Source organism: Poecilia reticulata, linkage group LG17 (genome assembly GCF_000633615.1).
Source record: "Poecilia reticulata strain Guanapo linkage group LG17, Guppy_female_1.0+MT, whole genome shotgun sequence".
NCBI lineage: Eukaryota > Metazoa > Chordata > Actinopteri > Cyprinodontiformes > Poeciliidae > Poecilia > Poecilia reticulata.
Genome location: NC_024347.1, coordinates 14,969,989 through 14,993,450, shown reverse-complemented (window position 1 = coordinate 14,993,450; position 23,462 = coordinate 14,969,989). Strand labels below are relative to the sequence as shown.

The following is a 23,462-nucleotide window of genomic DNA, read 5'->3' as shown; positions in this document are numbered from 1 at the left end:
TCATAGATTAGATGATGAAAGTCTGAACGAATCAGGATTAGCTGCTGTTCCTCCACTAGTCGGGTTCTTATCATGTTTGTCATGACATTGCAGAACGAGTGTCTGCTTTCCCTGCTGGCAGGGTGTGGTAGGGAAATGGTGGGGTCTCCTTGTGTGCGTTCTCGTGATGCACCAGACTTTTGGGGTCAAAGGTGACTGAGTGCAGACTGAGATGCAGACAGATTTTGTGGTGATGAGGAGGGTGTGTCCTTCGTAACTCCACCAGCAACAACAAAAAAAAAGCCCTTATTTATATTTTAGGGAATCTCTGTGATCCTGTGAATATTTTAAGTTTCTGTGTCTTTACTTTGTAACCRAATTACCATGTTAATTTTGTCTCTCTTCTTCTTGTATTGCAGATTGAAAAGATGCTGGAACATTTGACTCGCAGATACGACCAACTAAACATTATTTTACATTTTCTTAACAATTGTTAATTTTAAGCTTACCATTTAACTTGGCAGTAACGGCTCCACTGTTTGTTATATAAACATGTTTTCTCTTCAGTTCTGCTTTGAACAATGTTTTACTGCTGACAAATTGATGTCTTGGTTAATAACTAAAACATAAAAAATGTTTTTGTTAAAGTTCAGCTGACTTTATTACAATGCGTTACGGTTTTATATTGCATTATTATTTTCACCTCCAGGCTTCCCCGCATTGTCAACTTCTAGTGTCTGAGATTTCATATTTGATGTGTTAAGTAAAAATCCTGCTATCTCGTTTAATTTAGCAATCTAATGAACAGAAATACAATTGAATATTTTTATTTATATATTTCTTTGTTTAGACTCTTGTTTAGGATGATGCGTTTCCTTTAAATTGTTCTACAAATGTGTTCCTAAATGGCCCTGGTTGGCGAATGTAAAATGTTRCRTACAGTAAAAYGTTTATAYAACATATTTTGTCTCTAATTTTGGTATTTGCTTGCCCTCTATTTTCRTTATGCCAAACATATAATTGTCAAATTTATTCACTGCTCCTATTAATGTTTGTTTTGTACAAGTAATTAATTTTAACATCACTTAAAAAAGGAAAACTTATTTGTACTAATATATATATATATATATAGCATTGTGTCTATTTTAGAGGCCTAATGAAGTCGAACTAAGCTGCTGCTGAGGTAATTAAAAGCCAAATCTTGTTCAAATCCAAGTCAAAACTATTGAATATGAATGGTTAGAATGAAATAAAATGGTTCCCATTTTTAAAAAAGACATCTAAAATAGGTTGTTTTTTGGGGGGGGTGTTTCTGCTGTTTTTATTTTTATTTTTTCTGGCTGTCAAATTTGGGGAATCATTTAGGCCTGCAAAACTCTGCACTGGCCTTTACAGTGTGGAATATGTGTATTTTGTTTTTTTTTATTGAAGTTGCTTGTAATTTGAACAAAAGAGAAAAATAATTGCTTTTGCTGCTTTAAGTGTCAAAAAACAAAACTAACGATGTATATTTTTAAAGGCACTATTGTACTTGGACCAGAAACGAAATAATTACTATGTGATCTGAAAGACTTGAACAGTGCAAATATTAATACATTTATTTGTAGGCATTAGTAAATTTCCTTAGGTGCAGGTAGGACAAATTAATGCACTAAATTAGTTTTTAATATTTTCTGTATGAGAATTAAAAAATAGTTTTAACATTTAACTTAAAGGATACAAAATAGAAATGAATGCCATGTCTCCAGTGACGTTTTTATTGTGGGTGCAACCATCATCTGAATGAATGCAAATTGGCTCTGCCTCCATCCGGCATCATGCCAAGTATCTATAGCAACCACATCCTCCAACAGCCCCCATCCTTCCCTCTCTTCTTCAGTCTCTAATTAGCCTTCTGTCTTCCCTTTAGCTGTTTTCTTATTGTTCCTTTTATTTCCCACATCAAGAAAAATGCACACAAGGAGTCTCGCTGTCCGAAAAGAGAGCAATGCAAATATAACTGCTGATATAGAAAATGAAAGCATTCACGATCAAATCAAATTTCAAAATGACTCTTTAGGCAGAGGAAAAAAAAATCTAAATAAAAACCAAACCTCAGACATCGTAATAAAAGATTTAATATAATTTAATTTAATTATTCATCAATTTTCCATTTGCTTCACAGCGTTTGAATGCGTTCACGGTCAAGTTCAAAGCGTGAACGCGGCCTCGGTCAAATAAAGYGAAGCTCCTGAGCGGAGTGTCTGTCTTACGACACAAGAACGAGGCTCTTCCGCCCCCTGCCGGCTATTATGAGGCGCTGCAGCCTCAATGAGGCCCCGGATTAATGAGCGCGAAGCGTCCTCCAGTGGATAAAATATGTCACTACACACTATCTGTAGACTGAGTGAAGGGAACAAAGGCAGCACAGAGAAAATACGAAAAATAAGGCTTTATTTGCATAGCACACTTTTAGTTTMAATTCCAAATTGCATTACAAAAAAAGGTCTATTGACTAAATTAAAATAAACTAAGCTAGAAATAAATAAAAAGGTGAATTTCAAAACCAAGTACCACAGAAAGCAAAGGGAGGTTAAATGACCATCGTGTTGCATAGTGTAATCCAGTCATTTCTGTTTAAATATATATATATTGATCTTATGTAATATTTTTCTGAGCCACTGAATTTTAGGTGTTGATATTTATAAGCAATAATCTTGAAAATTACATGAAAACAAGGCTGGAAATATTTCACTGTGTGTTTTATATTATGAAGTGTGATCAAAAAAAATATTGAACTTTTTCACAATATTCCAATTTTCTTTAGTTGTATCTCTCTTGCCAATAGGACAGTTCTTGCATTTCTCCTAGAACATTTCATGTAATTGGACCCACATATAATTTATAATTTACTTTCGACCAGACAAATCTCAATTACTGAAAAGCTCAATCTTAATCTCATCTGACCCAAAATCCTTATTTCAGGTATAGTTTCAGTATAATTTATCAAGTTACATGTTGACTAAAGGTTATTCTCTGTAATATGCCTTCAAAACATATGGTTGGCATGCAGATCAATCTGAATGTTGCTATAGAGATTTGATGACTCCAAGATGTCACTTTTTGTTAGTTTACTCTCCTTTATCCTCCTGCTCCATGATGGCAAAATAACTAGTCTAGTTTGAACAAATCCACTTCGAGTCACATGGATCTGAAGTCCAAAAACCAACTGACCTCTGCATCAACTGAATAGCAGGTTCTCCATCTTGAACAGCTACCATCCCATTATTATTCCAGAAAGCATGGCATTTTTTTTTCTTCCTGGATTTTCTTTTTTTGTCAGGTATGGCGCTAATCATGATGAGTGCTGCATTATACAGGAATATATTAAACACACACACACACACACACAAAGGGAACAGATGAATACCAATCACTGCACCTTGAACATCCAGTTTTATTTGCAGAGTCTGATATTTGAACATACTCCCACAGATACACCGTCATCACTATAGAGTGGACAGATGATGAGGCTATTTAGTAGCTATGTTACATTCAATTGGCACAAATTAAGGAGTTACAAAAACAGCTGCAACCACAGTAAACTCCACAATATCATCTGCCGCAGCATAGTTATTTTTTTTCTATTAAAGCTGTTGTCATCCAATTTTATCCGATTAACGAGCAAAACCTCCACCTTTATTTTGGCATTTTTCTGATTGTCTTTCTGTCCTCTCTGTAGAGAAGCAGACATTAAATGTCATTTTTAAAAATCATTTTAAAATGAAACTCCTTAAATATCAGCCCAAAAAGTGTTGGAATGAACTGGGAATCTTGTATAAGAACGATAAAACCTCAGGCAAAAATACTCTGCAAGGCAGTTAGTCTTACAAAATTCACATAGTAAATCTGGACCTGTACAGTAGTTAATACATTCAGTCACTGATATTAAAACGTCTTTCAAACAGCTGCTGATTCTTAAACACTCGTCACTTCAAAACCACGTGAAAACGTCAACATAGGTTAGCAGAATCAACTCAGTTATGTTAAAAACGAAGCTGTTGCTGCTAGGCACTTGTGTCAGAAATTAACCTTCATTCAGGCTGTAGTTACCGTGTTATTTGAGCCTCATGCGCTGGCTCAGACGTCGTCATGGTTACAGACTCAAAGCTGATCAAGGTTTGTCACTACAAAGTTGGATCGGAAATCGATATGAATGCAACTGGCGATTACTGGTTCCCAGTAGCTCGTAGGAGATGAGTTCAAAAGCATCCCACTTAGAATTTTACTGAAACCTTGTGCTTTGGTCAGATGGGACTGATTTTTGGCAAAAAAATAAAAATAAAAACAGCAGAGGTTGTTGTGAAACAAAGGATGTACTATGTAGGAAAGGAGCTCAAAACCAGCTGCTTGGTATGGTGGAGGATCTGTAATGCTGTGGGCTAGTTTCACTTCCGTAGCCCTGGGAATCCCATTGGAGTGCATCAGAGTATATATACCCTGAGGGGATTTAACTGGGATTCCCCCCACCGCATGAATAAATGTGCTCGGTTGTTTTATTTTCACATGCAAGAAAGAAAAAACTAATTTGTCCAAACGCTTTTTTTACGCATCTTTATGAGGGCTGCAAAAAATTATGGAGGACATAGAAAGAAAATGCATCAATCAAACATTAAATTATGTTGTTCAGCTCCATAAGGGCATAAAATACAAATCATGTCCTGCTCTCCAGTCTGCCTGGACCTGCACTCTGCTCCACTTGGCTGTGCATTAGGAGCTCAACCATCCTGCCTTGGTATGTCAGTTCTAAGTATAGAAACCACTGGCGCTCTTCAGCGACAGTCAGCTTGCATCAATAATGTCCCAGTGTTAAGCTGCTGAACTGAAGGCAAAATGAGCAATTTGGCTGTAGAAAGTCGTTTGCTTGACACCAACTCACAATGTGTTATAGTTAGATAAAGACAACACTGAGAACGCTACAAAAAGTACAACAAAATTTTTTTTTAAATCACATATTAGGTAGGTGTTTGCATATTTCCAGTCGGCTTATTCAGACAGTCCCTGCTGCTACAGCTCTACACTGTTAATCCTCCCCGAAAGGGAGATTTCAAAGTTGTTTCAGTGACCTTTCACAGCCACAGTAATCATATTTTCTCTTCTAAAAATATGTATGGAAACACACCAAGAAGCTATCAGTACTGACAGCAAACGGAAGACATCACCTGTATCCAGATAAGGAGGGTCGTTAAAATGCCTCAGTCTTGGACATCTTCAATCCTCAACACTAGTTAAAAACAAATTAGCTACAGCGCTAGCAGCAACAAGACTGTAAACCTAACAACGATGATATTCACTAGGGGGCGTTTTACTGGATTACATCAGGAAGTGTTTGATTAAGAGATCAGAACGATGTATTCCTCAACAACCACATGTCAGGGGGGCACGAAATCTGTACTGATGCACTTTTAAAAAAAAATCTTTTTAAAAAGCTAACATGTCTACACTGAAATCAACATAAACAATATAGACACTTAATACTCAACTGTCTTGGCACTGGCATAAAACAGCTTGTGTGTTTATTTAATTACCTGTGGGTGAAGTTGAAAACACCTTGAACTTTTGATCTAGTTGCTGTGGTTAGTGCTATGACATACAGTGGTGGGGAAAAAAACTCAACTCTGTTTTTAAACATACCAACATATAATCTGTAACAAACTCAGATTATTACCTTTGGTTTAACGGCTTAAACCCAAAGTGAGACCTCCATGTCCATACCTCTAAACTTTCACAGAAATCCTCTCCACAGGGCTGGAGCATTACAATTTATAAGCACGCAATAAAGTGATCATATTGCACTTAACAGGTTGTAGCAGGTACGTTCACCTCACGTTTCAACCTAAGGAGCCCGTTGTTAGTCTTTGTGCGTTTGTTTCTTTCCACTAATAAACATTCTCTCAGTTTCCTGTTCTGCTTCATGTCCAGCAGCGCGTGGGATCAGGTCACTCCACTCTCGGCGGCGTCCTCTCTGGGTCTCTGGTGCTACTGGGTTTATCCCTTTTGATACAGCTTCCTCAGGAGGATCTGTGTGAGGTCAAAGGTGGTGAAGCTGATCCCCACTGCTACAGGTCCTTTGACCCAGTTCATGCTGAGACCTTTGTACAGGCCTCGGATAACCCCCTCCTCGGACACGATTTCTTTCATGGTGCCCAGGATGGTGCCGTACGTGTGACCTGTGACCCCTGCGGTCTGCATGCGCCGCCTCACCACATCCAGAGGGTAGGACGCCGACTGGCCGATGAGGCCGGCGCAGGCTCCGAAAGCCAGACGCTCATAGGAGTAAGGCTGCAAGCGGCCGCTGTGCTCTGCATGAGACAGGAAGTTATAAGGCAGGAGCACGCTGCAAAAGTATTTACACCCCTTGAACTTTTCCACACATTTGTTAAACTATTATCAATGTGTTTTATTGGGATTTTAATTGATAGACCAACACAAAATTGTGCAGTCATAGCAAAAGATTTCAGTTTGAAAATGGTAGTAAAAAATTATTTAATAGAGTTACTGTGTGCTGCGCAGTGAATACATCACAGTTATTAATGTAACTTGTTTGTATGATGATGTATTTTGATGATTATGCGTTTGTTTTGGGGGTTTTAAAAGCAGTCTTTGTGAGGCTTTGAAAAATATTTTTTATCCACAGTTTCACTGCCATCCCAAAGAGGACCAGAAGATATCATGACAAAATCTTAAGTAAATATCGTCCACTCCTACTTCACTATTATTTATTACTTTGTGTTGATCTATTACATAAATTTCCCAATGAAAGACATTGAACTTTGTAGCTGCAACATAACATGTTAAAAAAGTTCCAAGTTAAATAAATTGGCTTTAAATTATTTGTTTTATTAAGAAATTAAATCAAAGTGTTTAGTACCTGCATGTAACTTTTTTAGCGTTTCATAAGTAAAGAAGCTGAGACCAGCGTAGGGTACGACACCAAGGATGGTCGGAGTGAAACCTCGATACAACGTCTTCATGCCCTCTTCTCGAGAGATTCGCACAAAAACATGTAAAATGTTGCTGTACCTAAACAGAGGGTGGAAAAAACTTAAAACATGTCTTTATTTGTTGTTGGCAGAGTAAAATTTATCAAAAACAAGAATCAAAGCAGCATGCTGTGTTGAGTTCAGCTCTCTGCCACATGGCTGCCAAGTCTTGGCTAAGCAGGTGACATCACCAAGACAAACAGGAAGCAGCAACAATCTTACACTGTGTCCAAATCCTACATATTTTTGCTCGTCAAACATGGCTGAACTGAATAACCTACTCAGCTTTATGTCTAGGGTAGCAGATGCCTAATGAATCATTCATTTAATGTAATTAAGTGTGTTTAACCAGGGAATCCTCCCTTGAGGTCCGACATTGTACACTGACAATTTAATTGATGAAACATTATACAGCATTCCTTGCTCTTACTTGTCCAGTGTCCTGCCATRTTGCTGCATATTTAATCCTATTTGTGCTAAAGTGGTTGTACATACTGGTTCAGCAGCTACTAAAAAAATCTTGTTAAGCTTACTGAAGAACATTTAAGAAGAATATACATAAACTCTGAAAAATGGCCTTACATTTCCTTGGGAGTGACAGCCATTCTGGCCCTCACCATGTCCAGAGGATATGTCAGCATGGATGCTGTGATCCCAGCCAGAGACCCAGCCACCAACCTGGGGATTGGAGGGAGAGTCCTGGAACAAAGAGACGACGGCACCAATTCATTCTACCATTTGAACAATGAGCTTCACCCACAAGCTGAACAAAATAAAGTACACCTACTTCCCCTGGAAGCCATAATATCCCCCCAGCAGCCTTTTGTACTGCTCGTGTGCACAGAACTGGATGGCAGCGTAGGGGATGACTCGCACCATCGTAGCGGAGTTCCCCCTCCACAAACTGAGGAAGCCATCCTTCAGGTAGGTGCGGTAGATCAGTTTATAAGCTTCCTGTAGCATAGTGTTTACAAAAGAAATAATTAATATAAGATATTTATTTCACCTTCATAGCTTTCTAAACCATATCATAGTCTGAAGAAATATGCCAACGGTTTAAATCAGATTTTTATATCCAGACCAAAATGTGATAAATTTCACTTTTTGGCTCGAGTAACTTCAAATATTTAATGAACATACCTTGGCGGAGAATCTTGCTGAGGACACTGGAAGAAAACCACAAAGATGAAGAAAATATGATTAATCTCCATACATCATTCCTCATTCATCCAGTTTATTTGAAGGAAAATAATATTAACCTACAATTCCTTAAGGTCTTTTTCTATGTAAAACTACTTATAGCTCAGTAGAGCTATATTACCTTGGAAGATGATTTTAGTTCTGTCCAACGGGGCCACGGCGGTCTTGGCCACGGCTCCGGCTAAAGCCCCAGAGAAAAGCGAATTGAGGACTGATCGACTCTGCTGGATGTCCTGCATAGCCATGGAGAAATCCTGTTATTCTAAACAATGTCCGTAGAGGAACACAGGTGTGCTTAAAATGATGTTTACTATCAAGCCAGAGTTACTGTTGGATAAACGCAAATCATCCCATAAACGGATGTTAAAATAGTCAAACATAGAATGAAGCAGAGTGAAAGTCAGATGGCTGATTTTAGAAACAATAAGAGGTGGATGGATTGCAGACAGTAGAAATTGATATCCTAAAATAAAAGATAAAAATATTAGCCTTGTAAGGCATTCATAACGTAATATTTATGAAGATGCCTTTACTGATAACAAAATGTATTAATCAAGGCTCCATCATGTAATGAAATCCATGGAAAGCCTGAATTTCCGATACTACTAGGAATATAAAAAACTAAACATTTTCAGCATAAAAATACACATGGAAAAGAAAAATGCTTAAGGGAGTCAAGCCCTCCACCTTCATACGTCGCCTTAATTCACTGTGGCTGCAGATAATGTTAAGTGAGTTAATGTTTAACTGAATGTATGTGTTCTTCAGAGATGCTTGATTTGTGTGTTTAACCTCTTGCCAGGTTACCAGATTCACTAAATAAGTGGCATGTAAGTCCAGGGTCTGCTTACATACAAGTTTTTGTTCAACTGAATCTTATATTGTAGTTTGTCTCTACGCTTGTAATGATGTCATGATTTGGCATATATGCCCATTTTCTTCTTTGTGTGCCTCATATGTGCTTCTGTCACTCTGTGACTTAGCATTTTGTGTCTGGGGTGAGAATCTGCTCCCATGAGACTCTAACTGGCTAAATATGACACTGGTAAGTAAAATGTAAGTTCATAGCACTTGCAATATATTAAGTCACAGTTATTGTAGACCAGACGTCTGCGATACGAACATCGGACGCACTGATACTACAGCCTTACTCTACTATTTAATTTTTAGATTATTATACAGAGAGACTCCTATTATTGCAACCCAGAAAAGGAATTAGAACTACTACTTGTTAGAAACTATGACTACTCACTTTTAACCCAGAAAAAGAATTAAATTAGTCACTTTAGTTTATTTTTTCAGAAACTGTAGAGTACTCACAATTTAGATGCAGAGACCAGAAGCCCAGAGGACACTTTTGGATCAACATTGTTAGACTACTTTTCAGACTCCTGTTCTCCCAACCCAGAAATGGAATTAGACCAGAGGATATTTAGCAACCCTGAACAGGAGCACTTAGTTTACATACTTTAGATCAGGGGCCGCAAACGTTTTTCTGTGAGGGCCACATAACTTTTCCCTTCTCTGGTGGGGGCCGGAGTCAGTTTGTAACAGAAAAAGTGTGACGTTTGCAGGCGTGCCTAAATGCAAAAATGTATTGTTTTCCAGAAAGCACAATCAAACAACATTCTCTGGGTTCTTCACAGAACAAAAGTCAGGAAATAAATAATAACACTATTAATGAAATAAATAATAGCCAAATAACCCTCTCTGGGTTCTTCACAGAAAAAAATCCAGGAAGGATTATAGTCCGTATTTTCCGAACTATGAGCCGCACCGGACTATAAGCCACAACCCAAAAGTTTTTTGTTTTTTTTTAAATCAGTAAACATCTAAGCCTCAGATATCTCTGCTGCTCCAGGTTTTCCACAACGATGCAGCAGCAGAGGGGGGCAGACACCCAAAAGGGGGGATGAACAGTCAGATAAGGCTTCTGCCTTCTGACTCAAATAGCCCAAATGATTTTTTTCCTTTTTAAGATTAGTGAATGTATAGATCTTCATAAAAAAGGGGCGTCACCTCAGAGCTTGCTTCCGACTGGCTGGAGGAAGTGGTCGGCAGGACCTCTCCTTTCGTCAGCGGGGACAGCTTTTTCTGGACTCCACTTCCCATCCCCACGGATTCACCAAGAACACTCATGCATTTAACTCACAGGGAGGACGGGGGTGCAAGTACCACAGAAAGGTGAGAGCTGCAAGAGGTCAGCAGAAAGAAAAGAGAGATCAGTTTCAGGTTGGACTAAATATAAAACAAGCATGGTGTCATGACTAAATGTATTCTCTTGCTACTAAAGAAAAGCATCAGGATCAAGTGACAAAGCATGACTTTGCTCCCATGCAAACATTGCTTACAAACCTGAGCTTGCCTTAAGAACAGCTACATTATGTGAACACAAACAGATCTATTCCATTTACGACACTATGAGCAAGAAGAATCAGAAAAGACAAAATGTTGTGTCAGATGGCTGCCAAGACAAGCCTCCACATGTCACGCTGGAGTAAAGAAAACAGGCCCATGAAGGACACAGCTGAGGACTTCTAGCTGTAAGTAGGTGAAAGGTGTCCATCTGTTGTGTTTTTCAGCAAACTCCAGTGCCAAAGACACCAGATCTCAGCTTTAGAGCACGTCCTCCACTGTCAGGACACTCTAGTCTGAAAACACTTGACTGAGATCAGGTTTTAGCGATGAACCTTTTGAGTTGGGATCCCAGTACTTTTGGAGACAAAGGGACTTACCTGCTTTCCCACGAGCTAATCATTTTACCACACAAGTTGGCCATTCATGTAATCTTTGACCCTTTTAGTGGCTCACTGTTGAACATTGGGTCAGCTTCACAACTTTTAGTCACATACGTAAGCCTGAGAGTGTTGGAATGTACAGTTGAAAGCAGATATTTAAATAAGGTGTACAAAACATTTTTTTTTCAGACATTAAAATTAGTTCAACTGCAAGAACAACAACGATTATTTCAGATTTTTTTTTTTTATATTCAAAAGTTTTGAGAAATGTTCTTATTATTTGGTAGAATTGTCTTTTAAGACTTAATGACCTTTGAGTAATCTTTTTACAGTTTAGGTGATTTATTGCAAATAGCTTTTTTATGATGTCACTTAAGGAAGCRGTCTGTTTAAGGTGTGCCTCWAAATACATCATCATATGCATCTTCATTTAGCTTAAGCTAAACAAGTAATGATGTCCTCACCTGGGCTTTTCCAAAGTCTTTAAAGGCACAGTAATCTTACTTTTGTCAAGTACTAAATTTGAGAAAAGTAAAACAATCTCAGGTCTCATCAATTACGTTCAGAAATTATTCAAGTAAACCTAACTCAACCCGAACAGGAAAAGCTCAGACAATTTTACTATTAAACAAGGAGGGAACACATTTTCTGTTTGAAGCAGTGAAAAAAAATCTGTCTTTAAGTGTAAATCTGTGTGCTAACATGTACATTTATTTTCAAAGATTCCTGCATTTCATAAAAAAATGTATTCATTTTTGCATGCATTAATAAAATTAGTTGAACGGATCCTAAAATTTCCAGTAAGAGATCTTTTGACAACTAATTTATTTATTTGTGCAATAAATTGAGATAGCGATAAAAAAAAGAAAAATAGTACAGATAGAAATCTCTCTCTAGCTCAGTGCTCTTTGTCCCAGCTAGCATTTAGCTGTGTGTCTCATCACCAAAGCCCTGAAGAACAATAGCTTCCTTTGTTTTGTGCCAAAAGCAAACAAAACCGGCATAGTGAGGGTTAGCCAGAAAGACAATGAGATAAAAACCTCTGTGATGCTGTGAGACCTGAGASGAGCCACAAACTGAAGTCACTGTCAACTAGGACAAGGTTTGTCTGCAAAAAGCAGTGCTTAAGTTCAGCTCAATATACAAACGATAAGAGATTCAGAACGATTAAATCAAACCCAAACTTCAGAACTTTTTATTTTGGTAGATTGTTGCCTTCTCTGTTCAAATTCCCTGGCAGCTGAAAACTTTTAAAAATTAAAACTGAACATTTCGCAGAAATGAAGCACAACGACAAAGAGAGGACAGAAGCAGCCATGAAACAAGAGTACAAACAGCGAGTCTCCTGGAAAGTCGTGTAGTTAGGGGTAACCAACTCTGGCCTCAGTACGCCACAGCTTTAAGAGAACAGACTCTCAGATGAACACATAAGAGGCCTTTGTTTCACCTCCTCCCCAATTCTTCCTTCTTCCTTATGCTTGTGATTTTTCTCCTCTCTTGACCAATACTCCTGCCTATATAATAAAGTCTTCCTCATATTTTAGCCAACTTTCCGGTTCAACTGGGCCACCTAATGTCTGCTGATAAGACAATCACTAACAGATTTTTAAAAAATGCCAAAAAAAAAGACTTATTAGTCAATTCAAGCAGAGAAAATATTTCCATAACACCATTACGGTATGGTTTAAAAGTATTTTAATGAAATGTCAAAGGAGGTATGGCGCTTAAAGAAAAACTAAGCTGACCCTGCCTCACCTGTTGCTCCAAACTGCTGCTCAGCTGGCTGAAAGAAGGTTCCTACATTTTTCCCACGCTAATAAATATTATTTAGGAGAGATAATTGAAGCTTATCTGATGAAACAAACAAACTTTGTCCACTTAAACATTTTATTTACTTTAAATCTTTGTTAAAATGTATGTATGTATGTATTTGGTCATAAGTGACAAACTTATAACCACCACTCACCCCTTAAACCAGTGTTTCCCAACCCTGGTCCTCAAGGCACACTGCCCTACGTGTTTTTTTTAGGCGTTTCCCTGTTCCAGCACACCTGATTTCATTTGATGGCTAATTTAAAGGCTTTGGTTGAGCTGCAGTCATCTGAATCTGGCGTGTTAGAGGAGCAACATATAAAACATGGGGCTCTTTTTGTATTGTGACTGTTCATATTACTCAACTAGGATGTGACGACATTTATAAAGTTAATTGCTGAAATAATTTAAGTGTCGAGCTCTGCTTGGTGTCCCAGGCTTGTCCACAAACAAACCCAGTGAAAATTTGCATCCACCTAAATGAAGCCATCTAGAAAAATAAACACCCGGTACCTTACCTTGAAGCTCACACCAGCTCGAATGGTTCTTAGGGGTTGATATCCCACTCTTGATGTTTAACTTTGAGTCGTCTGCGGGATCTTCAGCGGATGTTTAACCAACTGGTAGTAGGTTAAGTAACGTAAGCTAGCTGTTAGCTCCTCCCGCTACATTACCGTCAACACTACTCTGTTCTACAGCGCAGCGGAGACATAAACCATGGAAGAATGCTAACAGAAGTTATATCTGGACTTCAAAGGCACTATTTTTCTGTACAGCTTAAAACGCCAGCCGCCCAGCAGTGACTTCATGTGACAGACATCATCCACGCTCTTGTATCTCCACCGTTACTACTCCTGTCAGCCACCCGAGGAAGATTTGACAAGGACGAGCAGCGTGGCATTGTGGGAAATGAAGTGTAAACGAGACGAAGCACGCTTGGATAGGTTGGTTAGAGGGGCGTGAACGACAGCCTTAAAAGTAAGACGCTTTCCCTGTTTGTTTTATTTTCTCCCATGGTTACTGTAATGTTTCCAGTTCACTGGTGTTTTTCTTTTTTGTGGAAAATTATTCTGCTGTGRATAAATTGAAATWGTTGAGAAAAGATTATTATGATCATGTAATTACGTTTAACAGCCTTCAGTCATTTAATCTGCAGTCATGCCACTGGTTATTTAGTTAATAAATAGAACCGGGGTAAATAGGCATGCTGGCAGGGATCTTAGCCATGAAGTCTAGAATTTTCTACACACTTTCATCACACTTTTCAGATACGACTTGTGGAAAAATTAAGTCTTTCTATGGGATTTTTTTCCCCATTATTATTTTTAACTAAAAATACCTCCATATCTGGAATAATCTTCAAAAATATTATGTTTATTGCYGATGGTATAAATCATATTTACTTAGAAATACATTGATAAAAATTTTGTGGCCAACTTTTGATTAACTTTTTTTTTCTAAACTTTGACTAAACTAATTCAGTGACAGTCAGTTCTCAGTAACATGCTCCATTCTGGTAGCTTGATTAAACTTTTCAAAAAATACATTTCAGTAAGTAAATTTTACTCTACACAACTCAATTGGAATCCATGTTACATATATTTCTCTTTTACTTGTAACACAAGAGGATGATGATGCCTATCTTCAGCTGTCATGGGGTGAGAGGTGAGGTACAAAGTAAATACAATATTGTATTTGTTTACTTTTTTATTTAGGGTAAATTCAGAACTTCAGTAGTGCCTGTTTTATGAATATGAATRTGGCATTGTGGGAAATGCCTGAATATGTCACATTCGTATTCTCTGTGAATATGAATGTGGCATTTCCCACAATGCCACATTCATATTCACAAAGAATACGAATGTGATATATTCAGTCATATTGAATATGCCTATTTGAATGCAAATTAGAAGAGTAAACAAAATTGAATAATATAAAAATGTAAATGGTAAGTGGGGAATAAAAATGAAACAAAAAGAAACTACCAGCTAAAAAAGAAAATTAGCAGTGCAAGGCATTCACTTGGTGTTGAGGCTCAGCCAATATAGGATATAAATTATAACAATACTGAATAGAAAGTTCACACAGAACAAAAATGTACACCTAATGAACATTAAAAAAATTAAAAAGTTGTACAAAATTCTATTTGCATTGAGTTTCACATGTTTGCAAAATGTATTGCTCCTTTTTTTGGAATATTAATATTTGGGTTTTACCAGAGTACATTAACTGTGTACTAACATCTACATTGAAACCAGATAGGTGTATTTGTATTAATCGTTGTCCATGAACACAGTGTAGCAACCTTACAGCATTCTTTGAAGATATTAAAGCTGTAACATGACCATTGTTGTTTTATTCCAAACTCAGTTGGTAATGCTGCCATGTTTCCCAGTCCAGAGCTCCCGAAGCTCCACTTTGCATCCCAAATCTCTGAGAGCAGCTTTACCGATGTCACCGCAGTCTTCGTGCGTCTGCACAGCCTGACATATCAGAGCTTCTGCTCCCAGCTCCAGGATTTGTTGGCAGTAGTTACGCGTTCTCGCGACAAGGTTTCTTATCAGCATGCATGCTTGTTTCTGTTTAATAAAAGGGAGGAAAGGTCAGACGTAAAGAGCTGGCGATCTTTGAGTGAGCACAACCAGTTTTAGTCATCTCATGTTACCTGCACATTCACAGAACCCGGATGGATCTTCATGGCCTGCACGGCTGCTATGACGCCTCCGTTCTCCACGATGACTTTGCAGTTGTTGGGTTTTCGCAGGGCGAGAACAGAGAGGCATGCGCAGGCCTGCTCGCAGACCTGCAGGAGAGCATGGACACGGTCCAGCATCGTCATTTGTTCGTCTCCAAAAATGTCAACAGGTTGGGGTGTGGATACTTTCACAAGGTACTGCACAAGGCATTTAAAGTTAAAGCCAGAGAAGTAATATCCATGTAGGACTCACAGCAGGGTTGTTGATATGTCGATTCATGGCAATAACAATAAGGTCAACCCCACCGGCATTAACGACCGCATCCTTCACATCATCATTTCCTGCTATTGCACGTATGGCGCTAAGGACCTGCCGGACCAACTCCTGCAAGAGCAATAAACAATTCAGAGAAGAAAAAGAAAAGCACACTTGAATCTGTTTTTTGCTTTTTTGTTTTTTTCTGTGTACACTACCGGTGACTCATAGCTGTCCGCAAGTAAAGTCATCATGAATTTTAATCCTCCCAGATCACAGATGTCCTGGCAAAACTCGTTCCTGACGGCCAGTCGGGATAAAGTGGCACACAGTTCACCCAGAGCAGAAGTGTTGCTAAGATGAGCTGTGGAGCAGATACACACAAAATAAAAGTTCTTACAGCAATGAAATGCGCTTTATTTACAGACCAAAAAACTTGATCAGATGGCCTCACCTTTTGCAGCCTCAATTAAAATCTTCAGCCCATTGTGCTCTAGAACAATACTCTTGGCGTGTTCGTGAGCGTGCCCAAACGTAGCCCGCACATCGTCATCAAACGTCATGACCCGAAGGGCCCAGGAGGCCTCTTTGACGAGCGCGGCGCAGTCGCTGTGTCGCGTTATGGCACCGGTAAGAAGCGGCAGCATTCCGCCTTTCGCCAGATCCTGTCTGTTCTGCTCATGCTTTATGCAGCAGTGACGCACCACACAGATGGCGACACACGTCACCGATGAATCTGCCTGGTACTTTTGAAGAACATCTACAAGAAACTGCTGTCCCTCTTTGTCCAACAGGTCTGGCTGTCCGTCTGTCAGCGCGGCCAGAGCGGACAGCCCAGCCAAGGCACAGTCCTGCTCCTCCACGCTCTTTTGGCAGTAGGAGAGAATGACGGGATACGCGCCTTTCTGAGCAGCCAAGTACCTCTGCGCAAATCCAAGCGAGCACTGCTCGGTGAAGCATTTTATGTCTGCTGTCGCAGTGTTGTTTCCAATCCGGAGAGATTCCAAAGCCTGCGATCAGGACAAGACATGAACACAGTCAAAATTACAGGTCGCGTACCAAACGAATGTTTTTATCAGCTGGATCAAGACTCACCTGTAAGACCTCGTGAGTTTGCTCGTCCTGATTGTCATCAGATGATGCAGCAGGAACAACTTTCACTATGCAACTGAGATCCACACCTGCATCAGCAAATAAACCTGTTATCGGCCATATTCCCATGTTAAGATGACCTGAGCTCTAAAACAAGCTTAGATTTGTGTTTGCAGTCCATCTTTGAGTGTTTCACCTACATTTTACCTTGTCATTTATTAAACTAAGTTCAGTGTTTGTTGATGTTCATTTTCAATGTTTTTGCTTTTGTTTTAGAGCTTAGACAACTGTTGCACCTTTTTATATGTGAGTTGCACATAATCACATAATTTGAATTGGAATAGATTTGAATGTCATCTCGTTCTTATTGTGTTGAGCTAAAATATATACAAACAGGAGACAGAGGTTTCATTCATCCGTTGTGACTCACTGGTGCAGGGCTCTAAACATTTTTTGGTGTCAAAATAACCTTTTACAAACTGACATTTTTAAGTATGAATTAGGGCTGCATATTCCTTGAATATCATTGYTGACTAGTAATGATGATGCTGGAATTCATCAACCCAACTTTGTTCCAGGTTTCTCCTTCTTGTCCATCATCACAAGGTTCCCATCACTCTCTGTAAACTTTAACATCTCTGTCTCTTAGATGTATATTTTCAGACTTGTTGTTTTTTCTATTCTTAATGCACCTGGCCAAAAACCCACTAACTATCTTTTTAAAGTTGGCGGGTGCAGCTTGTATTTAGATGCGCTCAATAGTTACGGTATCTTGGGGCCAAGCCATTCAGTAATTTAAAAACTAAAAACGTCTTTTAAAGTAAATTCTCTGAGATACAACTACCCAGTTTAAGGACGTTTTTTTCTATGCTATTCAGATTATTGTATCCAAACAGTACTTTCCACATAGTAATGTGATTATGACTGCTTTTCAATATAATAATAATTCAAATACCGAATTTCAAAATGAATAGAAGATGGTTGGATGAATGGATGCCATAAAATAGAATCACAAATTTTTCTGCACTTACATAGACCTGTAAAATACTGCAATGTTTTTGTATCCAGTGATACAAAAACAAGTACTTTATATTTTAAATAGCCACATGTTGTTGTGGCTTTGCCTCTTGATTTTTAGGGTGTATTTCTTTAGTTCTTTTACCCTGAGACTCAAACTGCTCCACGGCTTCCCTCAGAGCCTCATCTGGATCCATCTCAAACTCCTCCATGTTTTCCCGGACAGCAGCATCAAATGTTTCTTGGGTGATCCGTCGCTTCGACATTTCTTCGCGCTGTTACTTCCCCACTCTGACATAAAACACGAACATGGCGGTGTTAAAAGATGACCACTATTTAATGCTAACCAAGCCCCACTTTCTATAACCATAAATGATGTTCGTTATTGCTAGCTAATGGATGGCTCATTTTATTTCTCCTTTTCACTGCATAAGCAGCAGTAAACCCACAGTTAAATAAAATATTTACCGTACAATATAAAGCTCTTATCTAAAATATTAACCTCGAAAAAATCTGTGAAAAACAGCAAACAGTTACCTCTGTGTAGCAACAGACAACCGGCTTCGCGGTGTGATTGGATGTACGAAAGTAGCGCAGCGGGTATCAGTACGCAAGTGAGTTTTGTGAATAGCAAAATCCGCCCAACTTTGTGCACGCAGATATTTTGTCCGTTAAAACAAAGACTGCAAACATTCGTTCCTGTTAGCAGTTTTAAATAAATAAACAAACATTTAATTTAGGTGAGTAAAGTTCTCTGCAGATATCAATAACAATGCCAACTGAAAAAAAGTAATGCAGAGTGCGGAAGTGTTTCTTTGTAAGGTTATTTCAAAGAACGTCCTTTCAAAATAAAGGGAACATGATGATTAAATATATGTGTAAAAAGTGTGGCGACAGTTCACAATTTAATGTTTAGTGAGCCCAAATTTCAAGTTTTATTTGCCAAAAAATCTACAACTGAAAGCTACACCCACTGTCTGCAAAATAAAATGCAGTATTATAACAAAATAATTTGAAAAATGCATACCCATTGGTGTATTGTAATTTTGTAACAGTTCCACTAACTCGGGGCATTTTTGTATTATATCTAACACTTTCTCTTTTTGTTATGCAGATCATCCATCTGGAGTCCATTGTCATGTGCCAACTCATCAAGGCACAAGTCCGTTTAAGAGGTGAGTCATAAGCTGTAGAGATCATCAGAGTGTTGTTGGGGGAAGAAAAGAAAACACTTTTAGTCTGTTACAGCACATCTGGAAAGTATTCGCAGTGCTTCTTTGTTTGTTGCTTTGCAGCCTTGTTCCAAATTGTATTTAATTAATCTTATTCCTTTAAATTGTCATACACAAATACCCTATTAGGACAGGAAAAATGTTTTTGAAAGGTTTTGCAAATATATTAAAAATAGAAGAAGTATTCACTCGTTTGTTATGAAGTTCAAATCTGAGCTGTTTCCACTCATCATCTTTTAAATTGAGTCCACCTGTGGTAAATTTGGTTGATTTGACTTGATTTGGGGGGAAAACRTGGAAAAAGTGAAGCACTGCGAAGACTTTCTGGATACACTGTGAATGTTCTCTGAGATGTGATGCTTTGTAACCCAGGTTCTCATTTACTAGTTTCACATGCTGTTGGATGAGAAGAGCATACTGAAACATTTCTTTATTCATTTCCTATTTTTCTTTTCAGTTAACTCKTGCAGGAGCTACAACATATTAACAAATATATAATCTTTTTCTTCCTCATGGCCTCTGGTGCTAAAGCACAGGCAAACAGCTTCTCTGCAGTTGAATTTCTCATGTTCTTCCTAGGTGTCAAACTTAAATTAATTTGAACTCATGGATTTATCTAGATTTGGAGATCAACTCTAATTAACAAATTCTCCTGTTGTTGGTGTATCTCACTGGCCACAATGTGACAATTGTAAATGTTACAAAACARATTAATCTATGGTTTGTACATTTCTCACAAATGTTGTCACATTATTGCCACAAACTTCTTTTTTTARAGAAGGTGGAGGGAGTTTGGTTTTATTCCAACATTTTGTTTCCTACGTCCACTTTTTGTAAATTCCAAGACGAAATGTTTTAGATCCGCATAATCAAGTAAGGCTTTTTTTTTTTAGGACTTTGAAGATGTCTGTTGCCGGGGATCTAAACATATTGGCCCATCTGCTCCAGTTTTGCTTTCTCCATCTTATTTGTTCTGGGAAACCACAGGGTGTGTCTGCWGATCACTACATCCCTTATCCATCAAGACATGCAAACAGTTGCACAGCAATCTTAGAGCAGCAGATGGGATAATAACTGCAGCTGTTGCTCTGCATGAAGGCATGCGAGAAAGCAACGACATGGCAACACCAAGATCTCAGACATGTGGAGCTCTGGATGTTTATTTTTGGGGGAATCAGTAGAAAGCAGGCTGAATGCAAATGCACTTAACACACTTTTTAGATGTTTATTTGGAAATTAAAAAAACTTGAAAACGTCTCTTTTTACTGGTCTAACAAATAAAATCGCAATAAATCACATTGAAATGTTTGATCATGACGTGATAAAATTGTGAACATTTATTTGGGTATAAACATAGTATTGTTTCAAAATAATAACTTGGTCTCACATGTTAGTTTTAATTCAGCTGAGGACATATTGATCGATTGTAATACAGACCTGGCTATTTTTAWTCCTCTGTGTTACTTTGTTTTGAAGATTTTACAATTAAATTGAGAATATTTAATTCTCAATTTTAAGGGTTTGTGGCTAGATGTAATTGCAAACCAGACTGAGCGTTATATTAAAGCAGAYTGSTGCTACCCTTATGTTATCAGAGACAAGCGACCTTATGAAGACCCTAACAGCACTTTACCTTTTCAAAGAATTAAGATGCACCTATTTTGCTATAAAATACATTACAWGCTATGCTTTACTTGCACTCCCAGTTTTAAATAATCACAATAAAAAAGACCCCACAGAATAATTGTGCAGCGACTGCATTCAGGCTTCTTGAGCATAGATGCTGCTCATTTGAATGCAACACTGGCCTTTTATGTCATGACTTGTTACATTCTAATTGGATTGACAGTGAAAATATTTGGTGCTGTGTTAAGTACTTCGGGAACAGGCAGCCTCCTGCAGTTTGGTTTCCGCCTCAGTCAGAACAGACCCACTAACYRCATGTGCGGTGTGCTCTGAGAACAAGATGCTGTCTGGGAGAATGAGACACAGGAGAGCTGATGCAACGCCAGAGTCATAACAGACTGCAGAGGGTAAAAGGAAGAGCCACCGACAGCAGTGTAAGAACAAATGAAGATTTAAGAAATTAGAAGTAGCATCATAGTGTCATTTGGTAGAATACATCTAAGATCCTTACTTTTGTAATCTTAAGAGTTATGGGCCATCAAAAATGGATTTCTGGTGACTTAAAATATTGGAAGCGAAAGCTTCACATTTTCAGAAAATGTTCTTCCTGTTATACAAAGTGATGCAACTGCTGCCTTTGGCAGAATTGTATGCAAAACTTGTATATTAATGTGAAAGCKTAAATGTATAACATTAAAATGTGTTTTTAGTGAGTCAATTTTGATGTGAAAAATCTAAAACAAAAACTGACAATGAACAAAATCAAACACATACTGCTCTAAAAATGCACCTCTTCTTATGTATTTCTTCTCTGTTCTATTAGATGTTAATGTTTTAATTGTGATTTTGTCCTTTGCACTGAAACTGTTTTAGCTTTTTTTTTTTTAAAGCTGTCATAGTTTTTATTCTAATAATTGCAGGACTTTTGTAGCCAAGTAGAACAAAGCCTTTTCTCCCCAAAACATTTGATAACTGATTAAAACTCGACTCATAATACCACTCATTGTTTTGTTTGTTTGTTGTTGTTTTTTTTTTTTTACCATATTTGTATTAAACATGAAAGTTTAGAATTACAATCCCATTTTGCAAATATGTGTAAGTATGTTGCGTAGTGTTGTGCTTAAATATTGAAAACTAAGTGTGAGGTTTCATGGAGGACAAATTGAAGATAGGCTGTAAAACTATTAATGTCCCATACGTAATTTGATGTTCCACATTGTTCGAAGTGTAAATATGTATTGAAACTGCTACTAATCAGAAAAATATTGAKGTATTTTCAATCAGTTTAAGTTTGCAGTGCATAGTTGGGTTGCTCTCCATTGTTCTATGTTACATCCTTTTTACCTGGGCTGAAGAAACATGTAATGATTTCTCTGGTCATTAAAGGTCTCTGTTACTTATTGTAGCCACACATATTTGTCTTATTTCTTATACAATGAATGACTGTTTGTTTTCTTGATTTTCTTCAACTCAGTGGAAAAGTCTTTGTCTCTATTCCTGTTTTTCTCATCTCTTCCAGAAGGTGGCGGTATAATTCTGCGTTCATGTATGTTTGGTGGTTCAGAAACACTTGCACTTTGTGAGTATTGTTGATTAAAGTTTCAATATTATGTAAAATTACTGCTCAGATGTTAAATTTCTCTTGCCAGAGTTGAAGATTAAAGTTTTAGCTTTATTCTGTACAATCTGTTGCACACATTTCAGAGTGACAGTGAAATGGAGGATAAAGTAGCCTACCAGGTTAGACGTTTTGCACAGAGATTGTTGTGGTTAAAATGCAACACAGATGCTTTTGTCTAATTAAAATATATAAAATGTTTTTCCTCACAGTAATGTTAGCCTTTGAAAATGGATAATTTTGACTAATTGTTTAACAATTAGTAAAAAACTAATTCTTAACATTCCTAGTTTATTAAGAATGTTAAGAATTAGAAATAGCATCATAGTGTCATGTGCAACTTAGTCAGATGTAGCACTTGAAATGTGAAGTAGTGTTGTAAATGATAAGCTTATGCACAAATCATGTGTCTATTATGTTGTTTGAAAGACCAGAAAAAATGGTTAAAAATATATTTTTGCTTGTTCTTCGCTCTGTCTTTCAGTTTGCCATGAAAGTCTTAAATCCCATAAAGCAAAGTTTGTGGAGCAAAGAAAACATTTTTGAAAGGTTCAGCAATCAAACTTACTGTTGACATGCGAGGGAGTAAGAACCGAGTATACTGTACTTTGAACCTTTTACCTCGTTTGTCACATTACAGCCACAAATTTTATTGTATTTTATTGAACTTTATGTGATAGGCCAACACAAAGTCGTTTATAAATGTGATGTGAAAGAAAAATGACACATGGCTGTCAGTACTGTCTAAAAGGTGGGGTGTGTATTTCTGCTCAAACTCATTTTCCCATACATAAAATCCAAAGCAAAATTCTGGCAGAACTCACAACATAAATAACAAATTCACCTGTGTGTAACTTCTTCTGTGTGTAAATACATGAACAGCATTAACTACACGGCAATACAGGAAGAAAAACCTTCTGGAAACTTGAGACTAGAACAGCAACCATAACAATTCAGCCAAACTGCATGGGTGTGATTCAGATTGAAGCATGTTTGTGGGCTGGTACGGCCCAGTCAAAGTCTAGACCAAAAACACAATTGACAATTTGTAGTGGTAGGACTTAAAAATTGCCTTTGTTTTCCCACAGACACTTTCAATAGAGTCTATAATGCACAGAAGCAGGAGGCAAGTATTTGAGTCTCTAGAGGAATAAATCTGGAAAAGACTCAGGTCA

The 23,462-nt window shown here is 37.9% G+C and overlaps 2 protein-coding genes and 1 long non-coding RNA gene across 3 annotated transcripts; 1 reads left to right on the top strand and 2 right to left on the bottom strand.

Annotated features, from left to right (window-relative positions):
• Positions 1–3,395: 3,395 nt before the first annotated feature.
• Positions 3,396–13,608, bottom strand: slc25a42 (solute carrier family 25 member 42). Its single transcript, XM_008433836.2, has 8 exons — positions 13,270–13,608; positions 10,221–10,392; positions 8,323–8,434; positions 8,142–8,167; positions 7,789–7,955; positions 7,584–7,700; positions 6,890–7,041; positions 3,396–6,320 (listed from the first exon to the last, which is right to left on the bottom strand). The coding sequence occupies exons 2-8, from the start codon at positions 10,338–10,340 to the stop codon at positions 6,007–6,009; spliced, it is 1,008 nt and encodes a 335-aa protein (XP_008432058.1). The 5' UTR covers positions 10,341–10,392; positions 13,270–13,608; the 3' UTR covers positions 3,396–6,006.
• A 61-nt stretch (positions 13,609–13,669) lies between these two features.
• On the top strand, positions 13,670–22,049 carry LOC108167111 (uncharacterized). The gene is made up of 3 exons (XR_001777515.1): positions 13,670–13,729; positions 18,926–18,986; positions 19,937–22,049. It is a non-coding gene; the product is annotated as an uncharacterized LOC108167111 (long non-coding RNA).
• Positions 15,079–18,417, bottom strand: armc6 (armadillo repeat containing 6). Its single transcript, XM_008433835.1, has 8 exons — positions 18,349–18,417; positions 17,957–18,102; positions 16,798–16,883; positions 16,157–16,712; positions 15,921–16,066; positions 15,700–15,831; positions 15,417–15,554; positions 15,079–15,330 (listed from the first exon to the last, which is right to left on the bottom strand). The coding sequence occupies exons 2-8, from the start codon at positions 18,075–18,077 to the stop codon at positions 15,118–15,120; spliced, it is 1,392 nt and encodes a 463-aa protein (XP_008432057.1). The 5' UTR covers positions 18,078–18,102; positions 18,349–18,417; the 3' UTR covers positions 15,079–15,117.
• Positions 22,050–23,462: the final 1,413 nt, after the last annotated feature.

Coding starts and splice junctions, on each gene's coding strand:
- slc25a42 (XM_008433836.2), bottom strand. CDS start 10,340: ATGAGTGTTCTTGGTGAATCCGTGGGGATGGGAAGTGGAGTCCAGAAA. Junction 8,168..8,322: donor AACTAAAATCATCTTCCAAG/GTAATATAGCTC, acceptor GTTTTCTTCCAG/TGTCCTCAGCAAGATTCTCC. Junction 7,701..7,788: donor TATTATGGCTTCCAGGGGAA/GTAGGTGTACTT, acceptor TCTTTGTTCCAG/GACTCTCCCTCCAATCCCCA.
- armc6 (XM_008433835.1), bottom strand. CDS start 18,077: ATGTCGAAGCGACGGATCACCCAAGAAACATTTGATGCTGCTGTCCGG. Junction 16,067..16,156: donor TTTAATTGAGGCTGCAAAAG/GTGAGGCCATCT, acceptor TCTGCTCCACAG/CTCATCTTAGCAACACTTCT. Junction 15,331..15,416: donor CGGGTTCTGTGAATGTGCAG/GTAACATGAGAT, acceptor TTTATTAAACAG/AAACAAGCATGCATGCTGAT.